The sequence below is a fragment of the Trachypithecus francoisi genome, unplaced genomic scaffold, assembly GCF_009764315.1.
Source record: "Trachypithecus francoisi isolate TF-2019V2 unplaced genomic scaffold, Tfra_2.0 Lachesis_group10, whole genome shotgun sequence".
In the NCBI taxonomy this organism is placed as follows: Eukaryota; Metazoa; Chordata; class Mammalia; order Primates; family Cercopithecidae; genus Trachypithecus; species Trachypithecus francoisi.
The window spans coordinates 70658614-70686475 of record NW_022681455.1 but is presented as its reverse complement, the minus strand read 5'-3'; the positions used below and the strand labels follow the sequence as shown (position 1 = coordinate 70686475).

General features: G+C 42.9%; 1 protein-coding gene across 4 annotated transcripts in view; it reads left to right on the top strand.

Moving 5' to 3' along the window:
* Window positions 1-25948, top strand: part of SLC17A5 (solute carrier family 17 member 5) — a 59696-nt gene extending 33748 nt beyond the window's left edge. For 3 of the 4 annotated variants that reach the window (XM_033217679.1, XM_033217680.1, XM_033217677.1), the window contains 4 exons: window positions 3831-3963; window positions 9421-9568; window positions 17723-17813; window positions 24072-25948. In XM_033217679.1, the coding sequence (XP_033073570.1) occupies window positions 3831-3963; window positions 9421-9568; window positions 17723-17813; window positions 24072-24209 (510 nt within the window). In that variant the 3' untranslated portion in view covers window positions 24210-25948. The remainder of the gene's footprint in view (window positions 1-3830; window positions 3964-9420; window positions 9569-17722; window positions 17814-24071) is intronic. The other variant, XM_033217678.1, reaches the window with a different exon arrangement.
* Window positions 25949-27862: the final 1914 nt, after the last annotated feature.

The window sequence follows — 27862 nt, the reverse complement described above, 5'->3', positions numbered from 1 at the left end:
TGGCAAACTTAATAAATGTTGAGTGTCTTCTGACAGCTCCACCAGCCAGCCATCACCCCATCTCTTTCCTTCTCCTTGAGCTTCCCTATTCCCTGAGACACAACAATATTGAAATTAAGCTGGTTAATAACCCTACAGTGGCCGGGCGTGGTGGCTCATGCACCTAGCACTTTGGGAAGCCGAGGTGGGCGGATTGCCTGAGTTCGAGAGTTCAAGACTAGCCTGAATAACACAGTGAAATCCCATCTCTACTAAAATACAAAAGAAATTAGCCGGGCATGGCGGCTCGTGCCTGTGGTCCCAACACCTCGGGAGGCTGAGGCAGGAGAGTTCCTTGAACCCAGGAGGCAGAAGTTGCAGTGAGCCGAGATCGCACCACTGCACTCCAGCCTGGGTGGCAGAGCAAGACTCCATCTCTACAAAAAAATAAAATAAATAACCCTACAGTGGCCTGCAAGTATTCAAGTGAAAGCAAGAGTCACACATCTCTCATTTTTTTAAATCTTTTATCTAAAATGTGTTATATTGAGATGATTTTCCACTCATCTCGATTCACAGTGCTCTTAGTGCTGCTTCCTCCTGAAGGAACATCCTTCCATAAGCCTTGCTTTTTCTCCTGTAGGCTGGCAGAGGACAGTGGAACACCCAACACACAAAACTACTGTTTGTGCATGAGTAAAGACCATGGTGATTTTATAGCGTCCTGGGCACTTCACATCCACAAAGTAGGAATTGGTGCTCTGCACCAGGCATTTTTGCTTGTGTTTCCTCTTCTCCCCTTCTGGAGAGGGATGAAGGAGATTTTTTGCAAGAAGTGTGTTCTCATAGGTAGGTTGTCACCACTGGAAACTATTTTATTTCATTTTATTTTATTTTATTTTATATTTTATTTTATTTTATATTTTATTTTATTTTTTTATTTTTTTATTTTTTTATTTTATTTTATATTTTATTTTATATTTTATTTTATTTTATTTTATTTTTTATTTTATTATTTTATTTATTTTATTTTATTTCATATGTTATGTTATGTTAAAGACTGAGTCTTGCTCTGTCGCCCAGGCTGGAGTTCAGTGGTGTGACCTCAGCTCACTGCAACCTCCACCTCCCAGGTTCAGGCGATTCTCCTGTCTCAGCCTCCCAAGTACCTGGGATTTCAGGTGTGTGCCACCACACCCAGCTAAATTTTTTATTTTTGTAGAGACAGAGTTTTAGCATGTTGGCCAGGCTGGTCTCAAACTCCTGACCTCAAGTGATCCCTTTGCCTTCGCCTTCCAAAGTGCTGGGATTACAGGCGTGAGCCACTGCGCCTGCAAAAAAATTGGAATCAATTTTTTAAAATAAATGAATACAAAGGATCATATCCTTGAAGTGAAACTGTGGAAGGTGCCTGTGGAATGTATAAATGCTGAAGACTTTAGTGTATTTAGGTTGTTGCCCAGGCTGGAGTGCAGTGGCACAGTCTCGGCTCACCACAACTTCCACCTCCCGGGTTCAAGCGATTCTCCTGCCTCAGCCTCCCAAGTAGCTGGGATTACAGGCATCCATTACCACGCCTAATTTTTGTATTTTTAGTAGAGACGAGGTTTCACCATGTTGGCCAAGCTGGTCTCAAACTCCTGACCTTAGGTGATCTGCCTGCTTTGGCCTCCCAAAGTGCTGGGATTACAGGCGTGAGCCACCGTGCCCAGCCAGGAGTTTTTAACATTGCAACTTGAAGTGGAAAAATTCAGTAACTGTGAAGAATTATCAACCTTATTCCACCAGGAAACAAAATCAAGATCAGAAAATTCACTTCTCTGATTTACTACAGCTTATTCTTTTTTTATTCTCCTACTAATATTTTGAAACCATTTATTCTTATACAGGATTTTGCCACAAATAATGATAGATATGATCCCACTATGCAGAAGTCTAAATGGAATGAAGTTTTTTTTATTGTTTTTTGTTTTTTGTTTTCTTTTTGAGACAGAGTCTTGCTCTGTCACCCAAGCTGGACTGCACCAGGCAATCTTGGCTCACTGCAACCTCCACCTCCCAAGTTCAAGCAATTCTCCTGCCTCAGCCTCCCAAGTAGGCGGGATTACAGTCATGCATCACAATGCCCAGCTAATTTTTTGTATTTTTAGTAGATACAGGGTTTCACCATGTTGGCCAGGCTGGTTTTGAGCCCCTGTCCTCAAGTGATTCTCCCTCTACAGCCTCCCAAAGTGTTGGAATTACACGCATGAGCCACCGTGCCCAGCCAACCTTTATTTTTTTTATTTATTGATTGATTGATTGATTGATTGATTGAAAGGAAGTAGAATAGGGAGTGCTTGGTGATTGGATGTGAAATATGAGGAAAAAGAAACCATCAAGAAAGACTCTCAGAGGCTGGGCCTAGTGGTTCATCCCTGTAATCCCAGCACTTTGGGAGGCTGAGGCGGCCAGATCACTTGATGTCAGAAGTTCGAGATCAGCCTGGCCAACATGGCAAAACCCAATCTCTGCAAAAAATACAAATTAGCCAAGCATAGTGACACACGCCTGTAATCCCAGCTACTCAGGAGGCTGAGGCAGGAGAATTGCTTGACCCGGAAGGCGGAGGTTGCAATGAGCCGAGATCACCCCACTGCACTCCAGCCTGGGCAACACAGCAAGACTCTGTCTCAAAAGAAAAAAAAAAAAAAAGACTCTGGTGCTGTTAAAAATAAACGTGTGTGTGTGTGTGTGTGTGTGTAGTAGGTAAACATGTAATGCACTTTTGAGTTATGGTTTTACTTGGCACTGATCTTTTAAAAGCAAAATGTGGCCTAGGTTCTTTAATAGATAAATTGTAAGAAAAAAATGAATGGAAGGGAATTTACAGATTTAAAGAGACATAAAAGACAAATGAAAAATTTTTTAAAGGCCAAGACTAAACTGAAGTGTCTAGGGATATACATTTGGGTGATGTAACTATAAATAAAAGTGAGTACGTGATTACTATACACCAAAACAAGGTTAATGTTTATTTGAGGGGGGAGGAACGGAGCTGTGATAGGACTAGGAGCGTAAGGGTCTTCTGGCAAGGCTGGCAATGTTCTATTTCTCTACCTAGATGGTCATTAGAATGACTCATGAGGCCGGGCGCAGTGGCTCACGCCTGTAATCCTAGCACTTTGGGAGGCCAAGGCGGGTGGATCACAAGGTCAGGAGTTCAAGACCAGCCTGGCCAAGACAGTGAAACTCCATCTCTAATAAAAATACAAAAAGTAGCCAGGTGTGGTGGCAGGTGCCTGTAACCCCAGCTACTCGGGAGGCAGAGGCAGGAGAATCACTTGAACCCAGGAGGCAGAGGTTGCAGTGAGCTGAGATCGCACCCCTGTACTCCAGCCTGAGTGAGAGTAAGACTCTGTCTCAAAAAAAAAAAAAAAAGAATGATTCATTAAGCTATATGTTTGACTTATGTGGTTTTCTGCATCTGTGTTTTATCATAAAAAATATTTTTAAAAAATAAATGAGAATGGAAGATGAAAATGTGCAGTAGGGAGAATCCATAGGCTAACAGGAAGGCTTGTCTTCTCCCACAACCCAAATCCCAGAGAAACAGTCAAGTTTACCCGAAGCAGACAGGATTATGGCAAGCCTTATTTCCCTCTGAGACAGACTCTTAGGGACTGCCTTGGACTGAACCCCATAATCCTTCTGAAAGCCAGACTTATTTGCTGTAATTATATAAAAAAATTAACAACGTATTACTATGCATTTCCTTTGCTTTCAGGTGGTGGTCACTGGCTGTGATGAATGTGTATGTTTTGTTTTTTCCTCTCACCATAATTAATCCTGTATCTTCTTATTCCTTCCAGAATGGGTTTTTATCTTCATTGCCTTATTTAGGCTCTTGGTTATGTATGATCCTGTCTGGTCAAGCTGCTGACAACTTAAGGGCAAAATGGAATTTTTCAACTTTATGTGTTCGCAGAATTTTTAGCCTTATAGGTAAGTGAAACAAATCAGGTTTTGTTTTGTTTTACAGTTATTTAACATGTTTACAGTTATTGGAGATAGGAAAACAAAGTGTGTTTCCCACTTTTGCACACAGTTAACACAATACTTAACACAAAACACTTCACTCTGATCACCAAAATATTTGTGTGGATTTCTCCCTACACATAACCAGTTCTGCAGCGGACACTAGCGAGGTGTCCTGCAATTCAGTTCTGACACTGTCCAGCTGGAGGTAGCATCAGATCCTACAGGTTGAGGGCTCAGTTCTTCAGATACCAATCACAAGTCCCAGCTTGTGACCTCTGCTTCTGACTGACCGGCTATAAATCAGGGTTCCCGTGACTCTCTTGTCAGGTTCAGTAAATCTGCTAGAGCATCTAACAGAACTCAGAGAAACACTTTATTTATGTTTACCCACTTATTATAAAGGGTATTACAAAGGATATAGATGAACAGCCAGATGGAAAGCTGCATAGGGCAACATATGTGGGACCGAATAGGGAGTTTTCATGCCCTCTCCTGGAACACCACCCTCCAAGAACCCCAACGTCAAAAGTTCATCCAAACCATGTCCCTTTTAGTTTGCATGGAGACTTCATTAAGTGAGCATGATTGATTAAATCATTGGCCATTGATGACTGACGCACCCTTCAACCCCTCTCCCCTCTCTGGAGTTTGGGGGTAGTGCCAAAAGTCTCAGACCTCTAATCCAGCCACCATCCTGAAGCTGTATGGGGACCCCCAACCACCAGTTGTCTCATTAGCATACAAAAGATACTGTTACCACTCCAGAAATCCCAGAAGTTTTAGGAGCCGTGTGCCAAAAACCAGGGGCAGAGACCAAATATATATTTCTTTTTTAAAACAATGTTTTAATAGAAATGGGGTCTTGCTGTGTTGCCCAGTCTGGCCTTGAATTCCTGGCCTCAAGTGATCTTCCTGCCTCAGCATCCCAAAATGTTGGGATTACAGACATGAGCCACCATACTGGCCATGTTTCTTTTCTTTTCTTTTTTTTCTTTTTTTTTTTTCTTTGACAGAGGATCACTCTTAGCCCAGGCTGGAGTGTGGTGGCATGATCTTAACTCACTGCAGCCTCAACCTCCTCAGCCTCAGGTGATCCTCCCACCTCAGCCTCCTGAGTAGCTAGGACTACAGGCATGCACCACCATACCCAGCTAATTTTTAATTTTTACTAAAGACAGAGTTTCAACATGTTGTCCAGGCTGGTCTGTAACTCCTAAATTCAACCTATCTGCCTGTCTTGGCCTCCCAAAGTGCTGGGACTACAGGAGTGAGCCACCACACCCAGCCCCAGCTATTTTGTTTAATTTTTTTCTTTAATGGGACAAGGCCTCGCTTTATTGCCCACATTGGCGTTGAACTCCTGGCCTTAAACAATCCTGCTGCTTCAGCCTCCCAAAGTGCTAGGATTACAGGTGTGAGCCACCACATCCAGCCCCCAGCCATATTTTTTTAAATCACAATATCACAACAGTTCAAGACAAAATAAAAATGATATTAGCCATTTATTTTGTTCACATAACAAAACACTACGATGCATTTAAGTGCATTTCTTTACAATATGTTTCTTTTTGAACCATACATTTTGAGGATTAAGATTTATAATATTTGCCGGGTGCAGTGGCTCATGCCTGTAATCCTAGCACTTTAGGAGGCTGAGGGGAGCAGATCACAAGGTCAGGAGTTTGAGACCAGCCTGACCAACATGGTGAAACCCCGTCTACTAAAAATACAAAAATTAGCCGAGCGTGGTGGTGAGTGCCTGTAATCCCAGCTACTTGGGAGGCTGAAGCAGGAGAATTGCTTGAACCCAGGAGGCAGAGATTGCAGTGAGCTGAGATCACACCACTGCACTCCAGCCTGGGCAACACAGTGAGATCCTGTCTCAAAAAAAAAAAAAAAAAAAAAGATTTATAATATCCTATTATCTCCACCATGGCTTATAATTATTTTTAAAATGGCTTGCGGTGCCAAACATCACCCCTCACAATTTTGTAAATCATTGTGCTTTCAGCTCAGACTTTGCAATGAAGTTTTTATATCAACTTTAGACAAGATGTAATGAAAGTATTTTTAAGCCTTCATCCCTTTTCTAAGTGAATTCATTTTAAGTTTCAATCCAAAAATATTTACTAGCATTATTATATCAAATACGGAGCTATAAATCAAATAGCTCAAACCATAAATAATCGTGTTTCAGACTCTACTTTCAGAAAGGTAATTTTTTTTTTTTTTTTTTTTTTTTTTTTTTTTGAGACAGGATCTTGCTCTGATGCCCAGGGTGGACAACCATGGCTCACTGCAGCCTCAACCTGCTAGGCTCAAGCAATTCTCCCATCTCAGCCTCCTGAGCAGCTGGGACTACATACAGGTCACGGCACAGCACCCGGCTAATTATTTTTTATTTTTTATAGAGACATGGTTTTACCATGTTGCTCAGGTTACTCACAAATTCCTCGGCTCAAGCAGTCCTCCCACCTCAACCTCCCAAAGTGCTGGAATTATAGGCGTGAGCCACTGTGTCCGATCTAGAAATGTAACTTTTAAATCTATCTAATTAGTTGGGCATGATGGTGTGTATCTCTAGTTCCAGCTACTCCAGAGACTAAGGTGAGAAAATCTCTTGAGCCTAGTTGTTTGAGGCTGCAGAGAGCTACGATCACAACACTGCACTCCAACCTAGGCAACAGAGCAATACCCTGTCTCTAAAAATAGAAAAAATTGTACATAAAAATAAAACTATCGGCCGGGCACGGTGGCTCAAGCCTGTAATCCCAGCACTGTGGGAGGCCGAGACGGGCGGATCACAAGGTCAGGAGATCGAGACCATCCTGGCGAACACGGTGAAACCCCGTCTCTACTAAAAAAATACAAAAAACTAGCTGGGCGAGGTGGCGGGCACCTGTAGTCCCAGCTACTCGGGAGGCTGAGGCAGGAGAATGGTGTAAACCCGGGAGGCGGAGCTTGCAGTGAGCTGAGATCTGGCCACTGCACTCCAGCCTGGGCGACAGAGCGAGACTCCGTCTCAAAAAAAATAAAAACTAAATAAATAAATAAATAAATAAAACTATCTAAGACAATCATTTAACTTTTTTAAGGTCCCCAGTAGAGACCCTGGAAGTCTCGGTGACTATACTTCAGTAATTACATTATAGAAAGACTCTGGCTGGGCTCGGTGGCTCTTGCCTGTAATCCCAGCACTTTGGGAGGTGGAGGTGGGTGGATACTTGAGGTCAGGAGTTCGAAACCAGGCTGGCTAACATGGTGAAACCCCATCTCTACTAAAAATACAAAAATTAGCCTGGCGTGGTGGTGTGTGGCTATAATCCCAGCTACTCAGGAGGCTGAGGCAGGATAATTGCTTGAACCCAGAGGCGGAGGTTGCAGTGAGCCAAGATTGTGCCACTGCACTCCAGTCTGGGCAAAAAGAGTGGAAAAAAAAATTATCCAGGCATGGTGGCACACACCTGTAATCCCAGCTACTCAGGAGGCTGAGGCACAAGACTTGCTTGAACCTGGGAGGTGGAGGTTGCAGTGAGCTGAGATTGTGCCACTGCACTCCAGCCTGGGTAACAGAATGAGAGCCTATTTCAAAATAAATAAATAAAAGAAATGAAATTAAATTAAATCAGACATGGTGGGGTGCACCTGTAGTGCCAGCTACTCAAGAAGCCAAAGCAGAGGATCACTTGAGCCTGGAAAGTCAAGGCTACAGTAAGCCATGATTGCACCACTGCACTCCAGCCTGATGACAGAGTGAGACCGTGTCTCAAAAAAACAAGAAAATAAATAATAAATTTAATTGAATTTTTTTTAAAGTTCCTCAGTTGCAGTATATACAAATACAACATTTTCATCATCACAGAGAGCACTGCTCTCTAATAGACTCACTGCAATAGATAGCACTGCTAACTAATAGACACAGAAAAACTGACAGCCCACTTATTAAGTCCCTTATTGTATTTTATGCTTAACTGCCTGTAATGACCAATGTGTATTCTTATCAGTTATTAATACTAGGGAGGATTCCTGCAGATTATATGGGAAAGAGAAAAAAAACCAAAGCCAGGCATGGTGGCTCACACCTGTAATCTTGGCACTTTGGGAGGCCAAGGCAGGGGGATCACTTGAGGTCAGGAGTTTGAGAACAGCCAGGCCAACATGGTGAAATACTGGCTCTACTAAAAATACAAAAATTAGCTGGGTGTGGTGGCCCAGGCCTGTAATTCCAGCTATTCAGGAGGCTGAGGCAGGAGAATCACTTGAACCCAGGAGGCGGAGGTGGCAGTGAGCCCAGATCGCACCACTACACTCCAGCTTGGGCTACAGAGCAAGACTCCATCTCAAAAAAAAAAAAAAAGAGAGAGAGAATGAAGACAGAGATTTTTAAAAATCTTTTTAAGACACAAGGTCTCTAGCCAGGCGCAGTAGCTCACGCCTGTAATCCCAGCACTTTGGGAAGCCGAGGCATGCAGATCACGAGGTCAGGAGATCGAGACCATCCTGGCTAATGTGGTGAAACCTCATCTCTACCAAAAATACAAAAACAAAATTAGCCAGGCATGGTGGCGGGTGCCTGTAGTCCCAGCTACTCAGGAGGCTGAAGTGGGAGAATGGCATGAACCTGGGAGGTGGAGCTTGCAGTGAGACGAGATCATGCCACTGCACTCCAGCCTGGGCGACAGAGCAAGACTCCGTCTCAAAAAAAAAAAAGAGAGAGACAAGGTCTTGCTCTGACAACCCAGGCTGGAGTGCAGTGGTGCCATCATAGCTCACTGTAACCTTGAACTTCTGGGCACAAGCAATCCTCCCACCTCAGCCTCCTGAGCAGCCAGGACTACAGGTGTGCACCACCAGGCCTGGTGAATTTTGTTTTCAATATTTCGTAGAGACAGGGTTTTGCTGTGTTGCCCAGGCTGGCCTCAAACTCCTGGCCTCAAGTGATTCTCCCACCTCAGCCTCCTAAAGTGCTGGGATTACAGACGTGAGCTGCCACACCCAGGCAAGATAGAGTCTTTTTCTAACCTCATCCAATAGAGTTTATTATTTAGTTTATCTCCTTTGGTTATATGTATTTTAAATCACATTCTATCGTCAGCTATTGCTTCTCTCTAGAAACATATTTTTAAGTTGTTCTTGTCTTGTTCTTCTCTAACACCATGGAAATTTAGCTGAGTTTTGGCCACATGTAGATTTAATAACATTGCATAATGAGATTTTCCTTTTATAGTATATTAGTTGTATTACGCCCATGTTTTCCAGGAGTTTTTTTTTTTTTTTTTTCATGAAATTTGTTAGTCTTCCAGGCAATATAGTGTTTCTACAGTAGGTGGCAGCAATTTCAAATTTCAGACTTACACCATATTAAGGTAGAGCAAATATTAATGCTGGGTATTTTTCCCTTTTATAACTTTTTAACTCTAGGAATGATTGGACCTGCAGTATTCCTGGTAGCTGCTGGCTTCATTGGCTGTGATTATTCTTTGGCCGTTGCTTTCCTAACTATATCAACAACACTGGGAGGCTTTTGCTCTTCTGGATTTAGCATTAACCATCTGGATATTGCTCCTTCGTGAGTACTAATATAAAGATTTGCTGTGATTGACTTTAAATTATATTTTTTAAAATCCTGATAAAAGGCCAGAGGCGGTGACTCACGCCTGTAATCCCACCACTTTGGGAGGCCGAGGCAGGTGGATCACCTGAGGTCAGGAGTTTGAGACCAGCCTGGTCAACATGGTGAAGCCCTATCTCTACTAAAAATACAAAAATTAGCCAGGCATGGTGGCGGGCACCTGTAATCCCAGCTACTCAGGAGGCTGAGGCAGGAGAATCGCTTGAACCCAGGAGGCAGAGGTTGCAGTGAGCCGAGATTGCATCATTGTACTTCAGCCTGGACGACAAGAGCAAGACTCCGTCAAACAAAAAAAAAAAAAAAAAAAAACCTGATAAAATAGATATAACATAAAACTTAACATTTTTAAGTATACAGTTCTGTGGCATTAAGTGTTCACATTGTTACATAACTAGCACCACCAACAATCTCTAGAACAATATCATCTTCTCAACAGAAACTGTACCCATTACACACCATCTCCCATTTCTCCCTCTTCCCAGGCCCTGGCAACCAATATTCTGCTTTCTGCCTCTATGGATTTTACTACTATAGGAATGAGTTTAAATTCTTTACAAGATTTTAATTTACACAATAATTAAAGCAGGATGTTGTTTCTAAATTTAAACTTTTAACTGTCATCACCTCTGTCCACAGTGCTCTCATTAGAACATTGCAATAACTTATTATAACTGTGTCTGTTCACCCAGCTAGACTAGGAACTCTGTGAAGGCAGAAACTCCCTTATTGTCCTCAGGGCTCACCATGGCACTTGGCATGCAGTAGGCATTTTGTCAGATGAATGAATGTCAAAGAGTAGACCAATTGATTTGTCTAACTATATTACCTATGTGCAAATATATTTGTGTAGCACTTGATAGTTTACACATCACTTCTTTTTTTTTTTTTTTTTTTTTTGAGGCAGAGTCTCACTCTGTCGCCCGGACTGGAGTGCAGTGGCCGGATCTCAGCTCACTGCAAGCTCCGTCTCCCGGGTTTACGCCATTCTCCTGCCTCAGCCTCCCGAGTAGCTGGGACTACAGGCGCCCGCCACCTCGCCCGGCTAGTTTTTGTATTTTTAGTAGAGACGGGGTTTCACCGTGTTAGCCAGGATGGTCTCGATCTCCTGACCTCGTGATCCGCCCGTCTCGGCCTCCCAAAGTGCTGGGATTACAGGCTTGAGCCACCGCGCCCGGCCTACACATCACTTTCATAAACACTATCCATTTTACCCTTAAAGCATTCCTATGAAGTATTTTTGCCCTGTTTGAATGCTAAAGAAACTTAAGAGAAGTGATTTATCTTACAGCACACAACTAATATAATAAATGATAGAGCCAAAACTTGAACCTAAAATTTTTACTTTTAAGCCCAAAATTCTTTCTACAGCTACCTCTCTGGAAACATTCTTTGAGCCACATACTTCTAGAACCATTTTGTGCCAGTTGACAAGGTAAATAAGGGAGCTGTGTAAATATTTTAACCCAAAAGTTTTAATACACTTTATTTGTAAAAATAATGGATATGAATTTATTTTGGAGAAAAGACAGATGGACTTTTACCCTCTTTTCACTACCTCAAAATCTTCACACCCGGACTGCTACAGAATCTTCTGATTTCTATGAATCCTCAGTCTCCTATCCCTTCAATAAATACTCTTAAGATAAGTTCCACTCTGTCACCCAGGCTAGAGTGCAGTGATGCCATTGTAGTTCACTGTAGCCTTAAACTCCTGGGATCAAGTAATCCTTCCTGCTCAGCCTCCTGAGTTGCTGGGACTACAGGCACACATTACCATGCCTAGTTAATTTTTCAAAAAATATTTTGTGGAGATTAGGTCTCCCTGTCTTGTCCAGAGTGGTCTCAGTCTCCTGGCCTCATGTGATCTTCCCGCCTCAGCCCCGCAAAGTGCTAGGATTACAGGCGTGAGCCACAGCGCCTAGCCAAGACTTGAGGTTTTGTCAAGCCTAGAGTTGACGAATAGTCAAAGGGATATGGGAATTGAGAGTCTGAGAAATAGTTCTAGGCTATGTTATCGCTTAGGATGTTTTTAGTTGAAGTATAGAAATACTAACTCAAACTGGGCTGAACAGCATAATCTATTGATTCACTTAATTGTATCCAGAGATAATAGGCTTCAGGCAAGAGCTGATATCCAGCTGCCTACTAATATCACCACAGATTGTTTCTTTCTCACTCTCTGTCTTTTACAGTAGTAGTTTTATCCTAAGACTGGATCTGCTTATAAAATCACACAATGAAATGATTGCCAGCAACAATCAGGACTACATGCTTCTTCATTCACATCAAGCAGAAAGAAAAGGATCTTTTCCTCTCTCAACCATGGAAATAAGTCCTGGGCTTCATTTTGGTTGACCCAAACTGAGTCACATGAACCAACCCCAATGGCCAAGAGAATGTCATGTGACTTTAGGAAAATCAGCACCTACCCCAAAAGTTAGAGGTCAAAGGGTCAGTGCCCCTCAGATGTCATTGCTACACAGATGGAGGTGGAGAGTGGGAATGGATGCTGAGGAATCCATCGGTAACATCCACTATAACACATGAAGATGTGAATAAATATGAGTCATTTTTGAGCCGGGCGCGGTGGCTCACGCCTGTAATCCCAACACTTTGGAAGGCTGAGGTGGGTGGATCACCTGAGGTCAGGAGTTCGAAATCAGCCTGGCCAACATGGTGAAACCCTGTCTCTACTAAAAATACAAAAATTAGCTGGGCATGGTAGCACACACCTATAATCCCAGCTACGCAGGAGGCTGAGGCAGTAGAATTGCTTGAACCTGGGAGGTGGAGTTTGCTGTGAGCTGAGATTGCGCCACTGTGCTCCAGCCTGGGTGACAAAGTGAGACTCCGTCTCAAAAAAAAAAAAAAATTATAAGGAACATAAAATTGGTTCAGCAGCCATCCAGCCAGAAGAAGGTGGTAAGTCACCCACTCCATTTAATAAATCTAAAAGATAGCTTAGGATTCATCAGGTTCCTGAAGTCTTGTCAGAATCTCTGGAATCTGATGAGGGCCCCCAACCCTGCTCTCTTGAACTGGCAGTGAAAGAAAATTTGATCATTGGATAAAAATTGGAGCTCTGATTGGCCAGGTGCAATGGCTTATGCCTGTTATCCCAGCACTTTGGGAGACCAAGGCGGGCAGATCACCTGAGGTCAGGAGTTCAAGACCAGCCTGGCCAACATGGTGAAACTCTGTCTCTAATAAAAATACAAAATTAGCCAGGTGGGGTGGTAGGACCTGTAATCCCAGCTACTTGGGAGGATGAGGCAGAAAAGCACTTGAACCTGGGAGGTGGAGGTTGCAGTGAGCCATGGCACTCCAGCCTGGGTGATAAGAGTGAAACTCCATCTCAAAAAAAAAAAAAAGAAAAGAAAGAAAATTAGCACTATTGTCAAAAGATGAAAATAGAAAAAAAAAAACAAATATCCATGGTACCTACCTTCATTATGAAGATTAAATAGAGCACACACAGAACACTTTGCTCATAATGCAATAAATATATTTGCATATAATGCAATAAATGTCATTGTTTTCTGGCTAACTTTGAGTCAGGTGTGGTGACCAGGGTCACAGATCAATCCAAGTAAAATATTAAAGTGATGATTGGTGTGCTTTCAGAAAGGAAAATGCTGACCACTAAAGAGCCACCACTGGGTCACTAAGAGCCAAAATGGCAAAACGGTCTAATTTCTCAATGTAATTTTTAGCCTAATAGAATAAAGAAAATATAGTAGATTTGATATATCAGGACTTCAGCCAGGTCTCCTATGATAGATACTCTTTTGGACAAGGTGGAGAAAGACGAATTGGATGTACAATTAGATAAATTTGTCACTACTAAATTTCAGTGTAATAGCATGCTGATTAACGGATCTAGTCATTTGAGAAACACTGTGCCAGGCACTGTACCAGATGTTGAAGACACAAACATGAAAGTAACATGATTCCTGCTGGCATCTGTGAAAGCTTAAGCTGGCCTGGAGGATGGTGCTTCATGTCATGAAGTACAATGCTGGACAGGCAGCAGGTGGAATCCTGTGCCTGAGCTTCAAGCATCAGGTGGATGGTTGAAGTCTACATCTTAAAGACCCAGGTCCAACTCTGAAATCTTATGAGTCTTATAAGCCAAAAAAGACATTTATCTAGATATCATAAGAAGCTAAACAGTTTTAGTAACATAAATGATGCCAGCAAATAGTTGTAGCAGTTAGGAGGATGGTAAGCAAGTGCCTTTATGCCTCAGATAATGAGGACTGCTGTACTTGCTCTCAGCTGACTGAGACACAACTATTCAAATGGAAGTAGGCGGGGCATGGCGGCTCACGCCTGTAATCCCCGCACTTTGGGAGGCTGAGGCGGGTGGATCGTTTGAGGTCAGGAGCTCCAGACCAGCCTGGCCAACATGGTGAAACCCCATCTCTACTAAAACTAAAAAATTATCTAGGTGTGGTGGCGGGCAACTATAATCCCAGCTACTCAAGAAGCTGAAGCATGAGAATTGCTTGAACCCAGTAGTTTGGAGGTTGCAGTGAGCAGAGATTGCGCTACTGCACTTCAGCCTGGGCTACAGAGCAAAACTCAGTCTCAAAAAAATTAAATAAATAAATAAATCTCATCAAAGTCAAAATTATTATTATTATTTGTTGTCTGTTTTGTTTTGTTTTTGAGATGGATTTTCGCTCTTGTTGCCCAGGCTGGAGTGCAATGCTGCGATCTTGGCTCACCACAACCTCCGCCTCTTGGGTTCAGCCCAAAATCGAAATTATTTATCTCCCTTAGTGTGTGTGTGTGTGCGTGTGTGTGTGTTTAAACCTCGCGGCTCTAGCTCAAAGGATAACTTTCTTATATTTTGATTCAGCTCTTCAGATGAGCTTTTTAGTTTTTCTTTTCCAACTGGGATTTCTTGGTTCAAAGCACACCAGTTATTTCTAGTTGCAGGAGTCTTGGCTACATGGCTACATATCTTATTGGAGGTTACATATCTTATGTTTTTCATGGTTGCTTTTTGTTGTGGTAATAATGAGGGCCCATTCAGTGTAACACTCTACTAGTTAGAACAGGAGCACTCGAGGACCATAAACAAGCATTCAACACCAGGGCTTGTGGTGAAAAGTGAAGCATCAGAAAATTTATCTTTCCTACAGATTGGTTCCAGTGATTACTGTTTTTTTGTTTTGTTTTGTTTTTTAACAAGGTAGCATTGTAGATTATAACATTATAATATTAAGTACTGATTCAGGATCAGACAAATTGGGTGACATTTTATGGTTTTTTTTTCATCTGTAAAATGAAGATAATCCCGCTGGTTGCAGTGGCTCTTACCTGTAATCCCAAGATATTGGAAGGCCAAGGTAGGATGATCACTTGGACCCAGCAGTTCAAGACCTGGCTGGGCAATATAGCAAGACCCCATCTCTAAAAAAATTAATAAAATTTTAAAATTTTAAAAATAAAATGAAAATAATCCTACCCCATGGGGTTGATTTTATAATTAAAATGATATAATATGATATATAAAACCCTTATAAACATGTCTGATATAAGGTTTTCCAATAAAAAGTAAATAGATACAAGGTTTTCCAATAAATAATATTCCTATTAACATATAAATGTGTACTTGGATTTTATAGACCTTTACTTCTATAGACTGAAATAGAGATTTTATTTTATTAATTAATTATTTTTTGAGACAGGGTCAGCCCCTGTCACCCAGGCTGGAGTGCAGTAGCAAGATCACGGCTCACTGCAGTCTAAAGCAGTCCTCCTGCAATCCTCCCACCTCAGCCTCCTGAGTAGCGGGTCTACAGCATGAGCCACCACACCCAGCTAATTTTTGTGTGTGTGTTTTTATTTTTTGTAGAGAGAGGGTTTCACCGTGTTGCCCAGGCTGGTCTCAAACTCCTGGGCTCAAGGAATTCACCCACCTCGGCCTCCCAAAATGCTGGGATTACAGGCATGCACCACCACACCTGACCCCAAAACAGAGATTTTTCTATGGTAATTTTGTTGCCTGGATTCGCTATTAATTCCAATAGTATTCCAACAGCACAAACTCCAGACTGAGTCCATACAACTTGTTTTCTTCCAAGTAGTCATCAATCTTTCATGGCCTGTCCTGGCCAAGTGAAATATAAGTACTTGAATGAGCTTCTTGTTGCTGACATTTAGAATTTCACGGCATTCGTCTGCACTTAATATCTGTCACTGGAAAGGCTGGCAGCATTGCCGTTGACTCCTCTTACTGCCAAGGTGTTAATGGTTTAAAAAAAGAAAAAAAAGAGAGGCTCTGCCAAGCTTGGTTAATATAGATACACTCCCTAAAGGGGATAAGCCAAAAAGATCTGTGCCTCATGGTTTTGTTATAGTGCTGTGTGTATGCACAAGTTTTGAACATAAAACTTTGTGATCTTTATACATAACCAAATTAGTTAAGCCGAATTTTTTTAACTGAACTCCTCCACCACCTTTAAGTGTTTATTTGTTTGTTTGTTTTACCAAAAACATTAAACCTAAATCCAACGAACCCCCTAGGATTTAGAGTCTAGAAACTATCAGTGTACAGGAAATACAGGAGGTATAAGATTATGCGAAATGATACCTAAGAGATACAATCTTCACAGTCCAGAATTCATGAATATATACAAGACAAACATCCTAGTAAAGAGACAGCAATTTTAGGCCAAGTGCAGTGGCTTACACCTATAATCCCAGCACTATGGGAGGCCGAGGTGGGCGGATCACCTGAGGTCAGGAGTTCGAGACCAGCCTGACCAACATGGTGAAATCCCGTTTCTACTAAAAATACAAAATTACCCAGGTATGGTGGTGCATGCCTGTAATCCCAGCTACTCAGGAGACTGAGGCAGGAGAATCACTTGAACCGGGAAGGTGGAAGTTGCAGTGAGCCGAGATCATGCCATTGCACTCCAGTCTGGGCAACAAGAGCGAAACTCTGTCTCCAAAAAACAAAAAAGAGGCAGCAATTTTAAAAATGAATGATTGGGCCAGGTACAGTGGCTCACACCTGTAATCCCAGCACTTTGGGAGGCTGAGGCAGGTGGATCACCTGAGATCAGGAGTTCGAGACCAGCCTGACCTACATGACATGTGCGTGTAGTCCCAGCTACTCAGGAAGCTGAAGCAGAAGAATCACTTGAACCCGGGAGGCAGAGGTTGCAATGAGCCGAGATTGCGCCACTGTACTCCAGCCTGGGCAACAGAGACTCCATCTCAAAAAAAAAGCAAATTAATGGAACAAGTAAATTGTATGTTTTATATGATCTCATGTCTATAATAATATACTTGAAATATATACAGATAGCAAAAAATAATTGGGATATTACAAAAATGTTAACGTTGATTATCTCTATGAGGAAAAATTATAGGATTATAGGTAATTTTACTTATTTTTTCTTTTTTCTTATTAATTTTCAAAATAATTACAATTGAATTTTCAAATCAGGAAATAAACTTTTTTTTAACTTAAAAAACTTTAAGCTAGATATGCCATGCTTTCTGTATGAAAATGATATCTCAGAACTTTCCTATATCATTATAAAAGGGGTTATTTCCATGGCTGTGTTCCTCTATGTAATGTTAAAATGCTACTTAACTATTGAAATGCAAGTTTTTCACCAGCTGAATATAAAATCCCATTTCAATAGAACATTTTATTTAGACATAAAATTTCACAAGAACACAACCTGGAGCAGAATAGCTGTCTATTGAAAGAAGCGGCCAGGTGCGGTGGCTCACACTTGTAATCCCAGCACTTTGGGAGCCTGAGGCAGGCAGATCACTTGAGGTCAGGAGCTCGAGACCAGCCTGGCCAACATGGTGAAACCCCGGCTCTACTAAAAATACAAAACTAGCCCAGCATGATGGTGCATGCCTGTAGTCCCTGCTACTCAGGAGGCTAAGGCACGCTGGAACCCAGGAGGCAGAGGCTGCAGTGAGCTGAGATCGTGCCACTGCCCTCCAGCCTGGGCCACAGAGTGAGACTCTGTCTCAAAAAAAAAGAAGGAAAGAATGAAGCTGTTTAAATGTGTAGCACAATAATAAACTTCTATGAAAATGTTTCTGCAGGTATGCTGGTATCCTCCTGGGCATCACAAATACATTTGCCACTATTCCAGGAATGGTTGGGCCCGTCATTGCTAAAAGTCTGACCCCTGATGTAAGTAGATAATTTACTTGTAAACTGGAAAGGTTTTGGAGCTGCACATCTGTGTCAAAGTTCAGTGTATTTTAATTAAGTGTAAAATTGTAAATGTTCTTATGAAATTCTCTTTAGCAACAAAAAGCTAAATGCCTTAATGGATGGGAAAGTATATTTTCAAAGAACACTTTTTGGATTTTACACAGAACAATAGAACTAAGTCAAATGAAGACGTAGCTGAAACCACACAAGTAGTTAAAAGTTTTGATATTGGTGGGGCATGGTGGCTTATGCCTGTAATCCCAGCACTTTGGGAGGCCAAGGCAGGCAGATCACAAGGTCGGGAGTTCAACACCAGCCTCGCCAACATGGTGAAACCCCTTCTCAAAATACAAAAATTAGCCAGGTGTGGTGGCACGTGCCTGTAGTCCCCTACTCGGGAAGCTGAGGCAGGAGAATCCCTTGAACCCGGGAGGCGGAGGTTGCAGTAAGCCGAGACCATGCCATTGAACTCCAGCCTGGGTGACAGAGTGAGACCCCATCTCAAAAAAAGTTGTGATATTATACTAGACAAATAATTTTTGTTTTTGATTTGAACAAATAAAAATTGACAGTGTAAAATTATTCACAAAGTACGCCCATGAAGGCGAGGTATCAGGAAGTCATGTGAGGATTAATGAGGAAAAGTTGAAATAACCAAGAATGTTTAGAGGACCAGAAAATTTGGGAAAACATAAAAGGTGTCTTCACATATTTGAAAGGCTACTAAATGTAAGATGGAGACTTATTCTCAGCAGTTCCACAAAGACAGATTGAGAGAAGTTATAAAGAGACATTGGGAAAATTCTTTGTTCAAAGCTGTTACTTTATGGAATGAGCCACCTTAAGGGTTAGTAACCCCTGAAACAGTCAAACATTTATTCAACAGGCATTTCTTAGGTTCTTATTAATATGCTAGATACATGGCCAGGCACAGTGGCTCACACCTGTAATCCAGCACTTTGGGAGGCCGAGGCAGGCAGATCACCTGAGGTCAGGAGTGTGAGACCAGCCTGGCCAACATGGTGAAACCCCATCTCTCCTAAAAATACAAAAAAGTAGCCAGACTTTGTGGCTTGCACCTATAATCCCAGCTATTTGGGAGGCTCAGGCAGAAGAATCACTTGAACCTGGGAGGTGGAGGTTGCAGTGAGCTGAGAGCATGCCATTGCATTCCAGCCTGGATGACGAGCGAAACTGTCTCAAAATAAATTAAAAAATAAATAAGGCCTCAAAGGCACCTTTCAACTTTGATTTTCTAACCTTCAAAAAAGGTATATAAGGTATTCTTTAAGAGGCTAACTCAAACCTCTGAAAGAGGTAATTTTCTCTTTTGTCTCTGTGATAAAATTAACACCGTGTGTAATCCTTAGAATTTCAGGACATACGGCCGGGCGCGGTGGCTCACGCCTGTAATCCCAGCACTTTGGGAGGCTGAGGCAGGCGGATCACAGAGTCAGGAGATCAAGACCATCCTGGCCAACATGGTGAAACCCTGTCTCTACTAGAAACACAAAAATTAGCCAGGTGTGGTGGCGGGCTCCTGTAGTCCCAGCTACTCAGGAGGCTGAGGCATGAGAATTGCTCGAACCCAGGAGGCGGAGGTTGCAGTGAGCCGATAATGCCACTGCACCCCAGTCTGGCAACACAGCCACACTCCTTCTTAAAAAAAAAAAAAAAAAAAAGAATTCCAGGACATACTTACAGACTTTCTTATTACCAAATATACTGATTTCAGACATATATGTGTTCCCCACAAATAGTGTTCCTATTTCTTCTCCACATCTACCGTTTCTAATTCCTTAAGTGATGCAGTACCTCCCTGTTACTATTTCCTCTCACTTAATAAAAAGGAATGTTGTAGAAATGCTTTTTCTAAAGTTCTGTGTCTCAATATAGACATGTCCAAAATGTTTAACATTGTCCTTGTCCTCATGGAGTGGGGTGGCAACACCAGAACCTAAGTCAGCACACTACCATGTGTTAATTTCACTTACTGATAATGCCAGCACTTCTGGTAGGGAAATATGGATTCCCGAATTAAAGTCTTCTATGTTTACAGGTGGGAACTGCGCTTGATTTGGGATATGTTATGGCATTTGTTTAATGCTGTTTAAAAGATATCATTGTTTTAGCTGGGTGTGGTTTTCACCTGTAGTCCCAGCTACTTAGAAGGCTAAAGCAGGAGGATGCATGAGCCCAGGGGTTTGAGGCTGTAGTAAGCTATGATCATGCCTCTGCACTCCAGCCTGGGTGACAGCAGGAGACTCTGTCTCAAAAAAATAAATAAATAAAACTTATTTTATTTTATTTTATTTTTTTCGAGATGGAGTTGCACTCTGTTACTCAGTCTGGAGTACAGTGGTACAGTCTCAGCTCACTGCAACCTCTGCCTCCCAAGTTCAAGCGATTCTCCTGCCTCAGCCTCCTACGTAGCTGGGACTACAGGCACCCACCACCATGCCCGGCTAATTTTTGTTTTTGGTTTGTGTGTGTGTGTTTTTGTTTTTTTTTTGAGACGGAGTTTCACTCTTGTTGCCCAGGCTGGAGTGCAATGGCGCAATCTCAGCTCACCACAACCTCTGCCTCCCAGGTTCCAGCAATTCTCCTGCCTCAGTCTCCCGAATAGCTGGGATTACAGGCATGCGCCACCACACCCAGCTAATTTTGTATTTTTAATAGAGATGGAGCTTCTCCATGTTGGTCAGGTGGTTTCAAACTCCCAACCTCAGGTGATCCACCTGCCTCGACCTCCCAAAGTGCTGGGATTACAGGAGTGAGCCACCGCACCTGGCCAAAGAAAACTCTAAAGTTTATTATTTTAAAAAAGGAAAAGCACACACTTGCCTTCACAATTATAATTTCTTTCTTTTTTTTTTTGTTTGTGTTTTTGAGACGAAGTCTCACTTGTCCCCCAGGTTGGAGGGCAGTGGCGTGATCTTAGCTCACTGCAACCTTCGCCCCCTGGGTTCAAATGATTCTCCTGCCTCAGCCTCCCAAGTAGCTAGGACTACAGGCAAGTGCCCCACACCAGGCTAATTTTTGTATTTTTAATACAGATGGGGTTTCACCATGTTGGCCAGGCTGGTCTCGAACTCCTGACCTCAAATGATCCACCCGCCTCAGCCTCCCAAAGTGCTGGGATATCAGGCGTGAACCACCGCGCCTAGCCTGTAATTTCTTACTTTATGGAATGAGCACTGCCTCAAAAACTTTGTGGCATGAGTCAGCATATAAATAAATAATGCAATAATTAAAATTCAAAGTGTGTCTGAGGTTCGATGTTGTTATAAACAAAACAGTATTCTCTAAAAACTGGGGGAATTTTTGTTAAAAAACGAACTAGGAGCTGTGTGAGACTTCTAGTACAATGATTGATTTTAAGTTCACTCATTGCCTTCAGATAACACTGAAGTATTATTTTATCCCAGAGACCACACAGGGCAGCTTTGTCTTAGTAATCCTAAGAAGCTGTTTCAAACATTTTTCTGGTATAAGATGTAATTATTGACTGATTGCTCCCCAGAATTTAAGATGAGTATCTAAGACTTTTTTTCACTAAAATGCATTCATCTCAGACAAGTATAACCACCACAGGTTATACACCACAGGGTGTTTCTTTCTGCACGTTTCTCCTGTTTTCCCAAATAAATGACCTCCTACTGGCTTCCCAGTGCCTTCTCTTTCACTTCCTCATTGCTAGTTCTACTGCTTGTTTGGGTTTGTTTGTTTTTTGAGACAGGGTCTCCATCGCCCAGACTAGAGTGCAGTGGTGCGATCATGGCTCACTGTAGCCTCAACCTCCCCAGGCTCAGGTGATCTTCTTACCTCAGCCTCCCAAGTAGCTGGGACTACAGGTGTGCACCACCATGTCCGGCTAATTTTTCCATTTTTTGTAGAGATGCGGTTTCACCACCTCACCCACGCTGGTCTCGAACTCCTGGGCTCAAGGTATCCACCTACCTTGGCCTCCCGAAGTGCTGGGATTACAGGCATCCACCATGCCTGGTCTACTTGTTTGTTTGTTTGTTTGTTTGTTTGTTTGTTTTTTGTGAGACAGAGTCTAACTCTGTCATCCAGGCTGGAGTGCAATGACACGATCTCGGCTCACTGCAAACTCCGCTTCCCGGGTTCACGCCATTCTCCTGCCTCAGCCTCCCAGGTAGCTGGGGTTACAGGTGCTGGCCAACACACCTGGCTAATTTTTTGTATTTTTAGTAGAGACGGGGTTTCACCTTGTCAGCCAGGATGGTCTCGATCTCCCGATGTTGTGATCTGCCCACCTCGGCCTCCCAAAGTGCTGGGATTACAGGCATGAGCCACTGTGCCCGGCCTTGTTTTTTTTTTGTTTGTTTGTTTTGTTTTTTTGAGACAGAGTTTCACTCTTGTTCCCCAGGCTGGAGTGCAATGGCATGACCTCAGCTCACCGCAACCTCCGCCTCCTGGGTTCAAGCAATTCTCCTGCCTCAGCCTCCCAAGTAACTGGGATTACAGGCGCCTGCCACCACACCTGGCTAATTTTTGTATTTTTAGTAGAGACAGGGTCTCACCATGTTGGCCACGCTGGCCTTGAACTCCTGACCTCAGGTGATCCAGCCACCTCGGCCTCCCAAAGTGCAGGGATTACAGGCATGAGCCACCACGCCCAGCTGGTTTTTTTTTTTTTTTTTTTGAGATGGAGTCTCGCTCTGTCGCCCAGGCTGGAGTGCAGTGGTGCGATCTCGGCTCACTGCAAGCTCCGCCTCCCGGGTTCACGCCATTCTCCTGCCTCAGCCTCTCAAGTAGCTGGGACTACAAGCGCCTGCCACCACGCCCAGCTCATTTTTTATATTTTTAGTATAGAGAGAGACAGGGTTTCACCATGTTAGCCAGGATGGTCTTGATCTCCTGACCTCGTGATCCACCCGCCTCGGCCTCCCAAAGTGCTGGGATTACAGGCGTGAGCCACCGCGCCCAGCCGTGTGTGTGTGTGTTTTTTTTTAATGCTACAAATATAGTCACCACTCTGGTTAGACTGAAATTGAAAAAATCCAAAAAATGGTTGTTAAAGGTAGTCACATGACCCAGAAATTTAGATAACTGTCTGATATTTTTATGCCACAGGACTGGATTATACACTGAACAGTTGTCTTACTGACAGATCCCATGTTATATCCTGCTTTGTGTGCCATTCAAGATCTTTTATACTTGCCAGGTCTCTCTCTGATGTCACAGATCCTCAGAGCTGAACTTGAGTTCATCTTAACCATATTTACTTGATCCACCTGACACCTTTCACCTAAGACCCTGGGAGACCGTGCACAGGCATAAAACTTTCTTAGTGTTAGTCAGGCATGATTCGGGGACATACCAGTACACTTTTTATTGAAATATATCTATCTATCTTCAGTAAACTTTTTGTCGAAGTATAACTTTTTTTAAATGCACAAATCCAGGCCAGGCGTGGTGGCTTACACCTGTAATACCATCACTGTGGGAGGCTGAGGCGAGCAGATCACTTGAGCCCAGGAGTTCAAGACTAGCCTGGGAAACATGGCAAAACCCCATCTCTACTAAAAAAAAGCAAAGAAAATTAGCCAGGCACGGTAGCATGCACCTTTAATCCCAGCTCCTTGGAAAGCTGAGTTGGGAAGACTGCCTCAGCCCAGGAAGTGGAGGCTACAGTGAGCCGAGATTGCGCCACTGCATTCCAGCCTGGGTGACAGAGTGAGACTCTGTCTCAAAAATAAAAACAAAAATAAATAAATGCACAAATCTAAAGTGTACAGCTAGATGAATTTCCACAAAGTTAATACAGCTGTGTAACCAGCACCCAATCAAGAAACAGAGTATTACCTCCCTCAGTAAGATCCCAGGTACTACTTCCTGCTATTTTTCCTTCACCCTCAGCAAGAAGAACCACTCTCCCAACTTTTAACCCCATAGATGAGTATGGTCTGACTCTGAGCTTTATATAAATAGAATCATTTAGTATGTACCCTTTTTGTCTGGCTTCTTTTGCTTCACATTTTGTTGGTGAGCTGTATTTATGACGTTGTAGCCCATTCTCATTGCTATACTGTATTCCATTGAACAACTTATACCACTGTCCTACTGCTGGTGGACATTTGGGTTGTTTCCGGGATGGGGCTTTAATGAATAATGTGGCTGTTTTAACAGTCTTGTGACATCATCTTTTTAATGAAGTGAACTACAAACAAAATTTTATTTCACTCGCATTTTTTTCTTTCTTTATAGAACACTGTTGGAGAATGGCAAACCGTGTTCTATATTGCTGCTGCTATTAACGTCTTTGGTGCCATTTTCTTTACACTATTCGCCAAAGGTGAAGTACAAAACTGGGCTCTTGATGATCACCATGGACACAGACACTGAAGGAACCAATAAATAATCCTGCCTCTATTAATGTATTTTTATTTATCATGTAACCTCAAAGTGCCTTCGGTATTGTGTAAGCATTCTATGTCTTTTTAATTGTACTTGTATTAGATTTTTAAGGCCTGTAATCATGAAGTATCACTAGTTGCCAGATTAATAAAATGAACCGTATTTAATTGTGAATAATATATATGTTAGGACTTCTACTTTAGGTTCACATACCTGCCTGCAAGTCGGGCAACATGAAGTAGGAGAGTTCCGTTGATTTTTTAGGGCCATACTTAAGGGAATGAGCTGAAACAGAGCTCTGAATACCTTTGCTTAATTAAACTAGATGATAATTCTCAGGTATTGATAAACACCTGTTGTTCACTTTCCTAATAAAAATTGTCAGGTCTCTGTGACACTTAGATCTCAAACTTTAGCATCTCCGTGGAGCTGCCATTCACTGTATAATTTGGCCTGGCAACTAGACTGAGGGGAGTGTACCCAGGCAGCTGCCAGGCACTCCCTCCCTGGCTTCAGGGTCAGAGTGCCCAGCATTTATCAGAGGCAGCATCCAAGCCCAGAGCCAGTGTCAACTCTTCGGCTGGTGCCTTTCCTCTGAGGGGCTATTAATGTGTAGATAAAGCTCTGAGTAGGCAGGATCCACTGCTGTGGTCTTGATACATCCTCAGACTTTCCCTGAGTAGGCAAGATCCACTGCTGTGGTCTTGATACATCCCCAGACTTTCCCTTCCCAGCACAGAGGAATATCGCCTGGCATGCAACCTGCAAAAGAAAAGTGCGAAGCGGCCGGGCACGGTGGCTCACGTCTGTAATCCCAATACTTTGGGAGGCCGAGGTGGTCGAATCACGAGATCAGGAGTTCAAGACCAGCCTGGCCAGCATGGTGAAACCCCGTCTCTACTAAAAATACAAACAATTAGCTGGGTGTGGTTGCGGGTGCCTGTTATCCCAGATACTCAGGAGGCTGAGGTAGGAGAATCACTTGAACCCAGGAGGTGGAGGTTGCAGTGAGCCAAGATCGCACCACTGCACTCCAGCCTGGGCAATGGAGTGAGACTGCATCTCAAAAAAAAAAAAAAAAAAGAAAAGAAAAGTGCGATGCCCAGTCCATCACAAATAAGATCATCCTAGTTTAAATCTACTCTCACATGGACCACAGTATACATTTCTAAGTGCTATGTTTTGTTTGTTTGTATTTTGTAGAGATGGGGGGTCTCGTTTTGTTGCCCAGGCTGGTTTTGAACTCCTGGCTTCAAGCGATCCTCCTGCCTCGGCCTCACAAAGTGTTGAGACTACAGGCATGAGCCACTGTGCCCAGCTTGTTCTGTGTTTTTTTAAGCTGCAGGAGAATTTTTTTTAAATTAATTCTCACTGTTTGTTCAGTCTGTCTTCATCGAAGTTTGTGGTTGCAGTTTAAAGTTAAAGTGACGTTTGAAGGCCACATCACCTGATACTAGGGTAATCATCTTTACTTCTGGTTCCTGAAATCATATTTTTCCAGTGGACCATCCTCCAGTGGTTGTGGTTGTTGAGCATGCTTTCAGAGCACCTATGTGGCTTAAAACTTAGCTTATGTTTTGTGTTCAACACTACCTGTAATATTTTAAAACTGATTAATGTGATGTGAATACATTTATGTAAATTTATGTTTAAATTTGTAAATAGCTTTAAATTGCTATAGCAATGTTTCCTTTATAAATCATCAAAATAAACCTTTGTGAATTGATTTTTGGATCTGACAGTTTTATGACATTTCCTAGTGTCCACAGTGACTCTTTGACATCTTTTCTGCATCCTGCTTGAGCTATCGTCTTCTCTACACACATTTCTGCTACCACAAAGCCGAGGAACTTGGGCCTACAAAGGGATACAGCATCAGAAATCTCTGTTGCCATCAACCTACCCTTCCTAGCTCTGAATAGGAATATGCTTTCTTGCTAAAGCATATGCCCACACTACACTGATTCTCTCTCTCCCACCTCCTCTAAGGACTTGCTTCAGTAATTCTTCTTTTTATAAATAATTGAGACAGGGTCTTGCTTTGTTGCCCAAGCTGAGCTCAAGCAATCCTCCTGTCATAGCCTCCCAAGTAGCTGGCATTATACAGGCATGTGCTATCACGCCCAGTTAGTAGCTCCTCTTTCATTTACTTCTTCAGTCTCTCCCCTTGTTCTTTTCCTTTTGTCTCAGATATACACACGTCTTCTCTAGTCCTTAAATAAAAATACAGAAGTCTCCTGGGAACAGTAAATCACAAGTGTATAGAATATCTCTAATACTCGAGAAACTGGAAAACAATGTGTGATTTATAGATAGATACAGATTTTCATCCATGGTTCCATGGTTCCTGACTCATGACTCCCATAGCTCTTGTTATGTTGGGCGCCTTTAGGCCTCAGAAGCAACCTCAGGAAACAGAATCTCTCTGATCCTCTCCTGCCCTCCCTTCACCTGCTGCTTCTTCTCCCAAGGGAGGAATCTTCCCCCACCATTCTGTCTTGGAACTGGTCATAAAGAAATTCTGTGGCCAGGCACAGTGGCTCACACCTGTAATCCCAGCACTTTCAGAGGCTGAGGCGGGCGGATCACAAGGTCAGGAGTTCAAGACCAGCGTGGCCAATATGGTGAAACCCCATCTCTACTAAAAATACAAAAATGAGCCAGGCGTGGTGGTGGGCACCTGTGGTCCCAACTACTCGGGAGGCTGAGGCAGGAGAATCACTTGAACCTGGGAGGCGGAGGTTACAGTGAGCCGAGATTGCACCACTGCACTGCAGCCTGGGTGACAGAGCAAGACTCCGTCTCAAAAAAAAAAAGAAAAAAAGAAAAATTCTGTGGCCTACCCTGTTGGACTATAGGTCATAAGACCCCATGCCCATGTTTGAGAAGAGATCCTCTCCATACCCTGGAGGAAGGAATGCCGCACAGAGAGGCCAAGAAGAATCTGGACAGGCCTTGCTGGGTTTCCCTCTGAGTCTGTTAGTGTTAGATCACACCCTTTCTGTCCAATCACATTTCTTCATGGTTGTTAATCATGACTATCCAATGAAGTCTCCATAAAAGGCCTAATAAGACAGGGTTTGGGAAGCCTCCTGATAGCTGAACACATGGAGGTTCCTGAAGGGTGACACGCCCAGAGAGGGCCTGGAAGTTCCTCATCCCTTTCCCCAGACATTGTCCTATGCGTCTCTTCATCTGTGTCCTTTGTAATATCCTTTATAATAAATGATAAACATAAATGTTTCCCTGAGTTCTTCGAACCACTCTAGCAAATTGATTGAACCAAAAGAGGTGGTTGTGAAAACCTCAACTTGAAGCCAGCAGGTCACAAGTTCCAGAAACCTAGACTTGGGACTGGGGTCTGCAGTGGTGGGCAATCTTGGGGACTGGGCCTTCAACCTGCGGGATCTGATGCTACCTCCAGGTAGACAGTGTCAGCACTGCATTGGGAGACACCCAGCTGGTGTCTGTTGCAGAATTGATTGCTTAATTGGTGTGTGAGGAAAAACCCACACCCTTTTAATCACAGAAGTCTTCTGTGTTTATTGTTGTTGAATGAGACATTAGGAAAAAACACATTTGGGCCGGGTGCGGTGGTTCACGCCTGTAATCCCAGCACTTTGGGAGACCGAGGTGGGTGG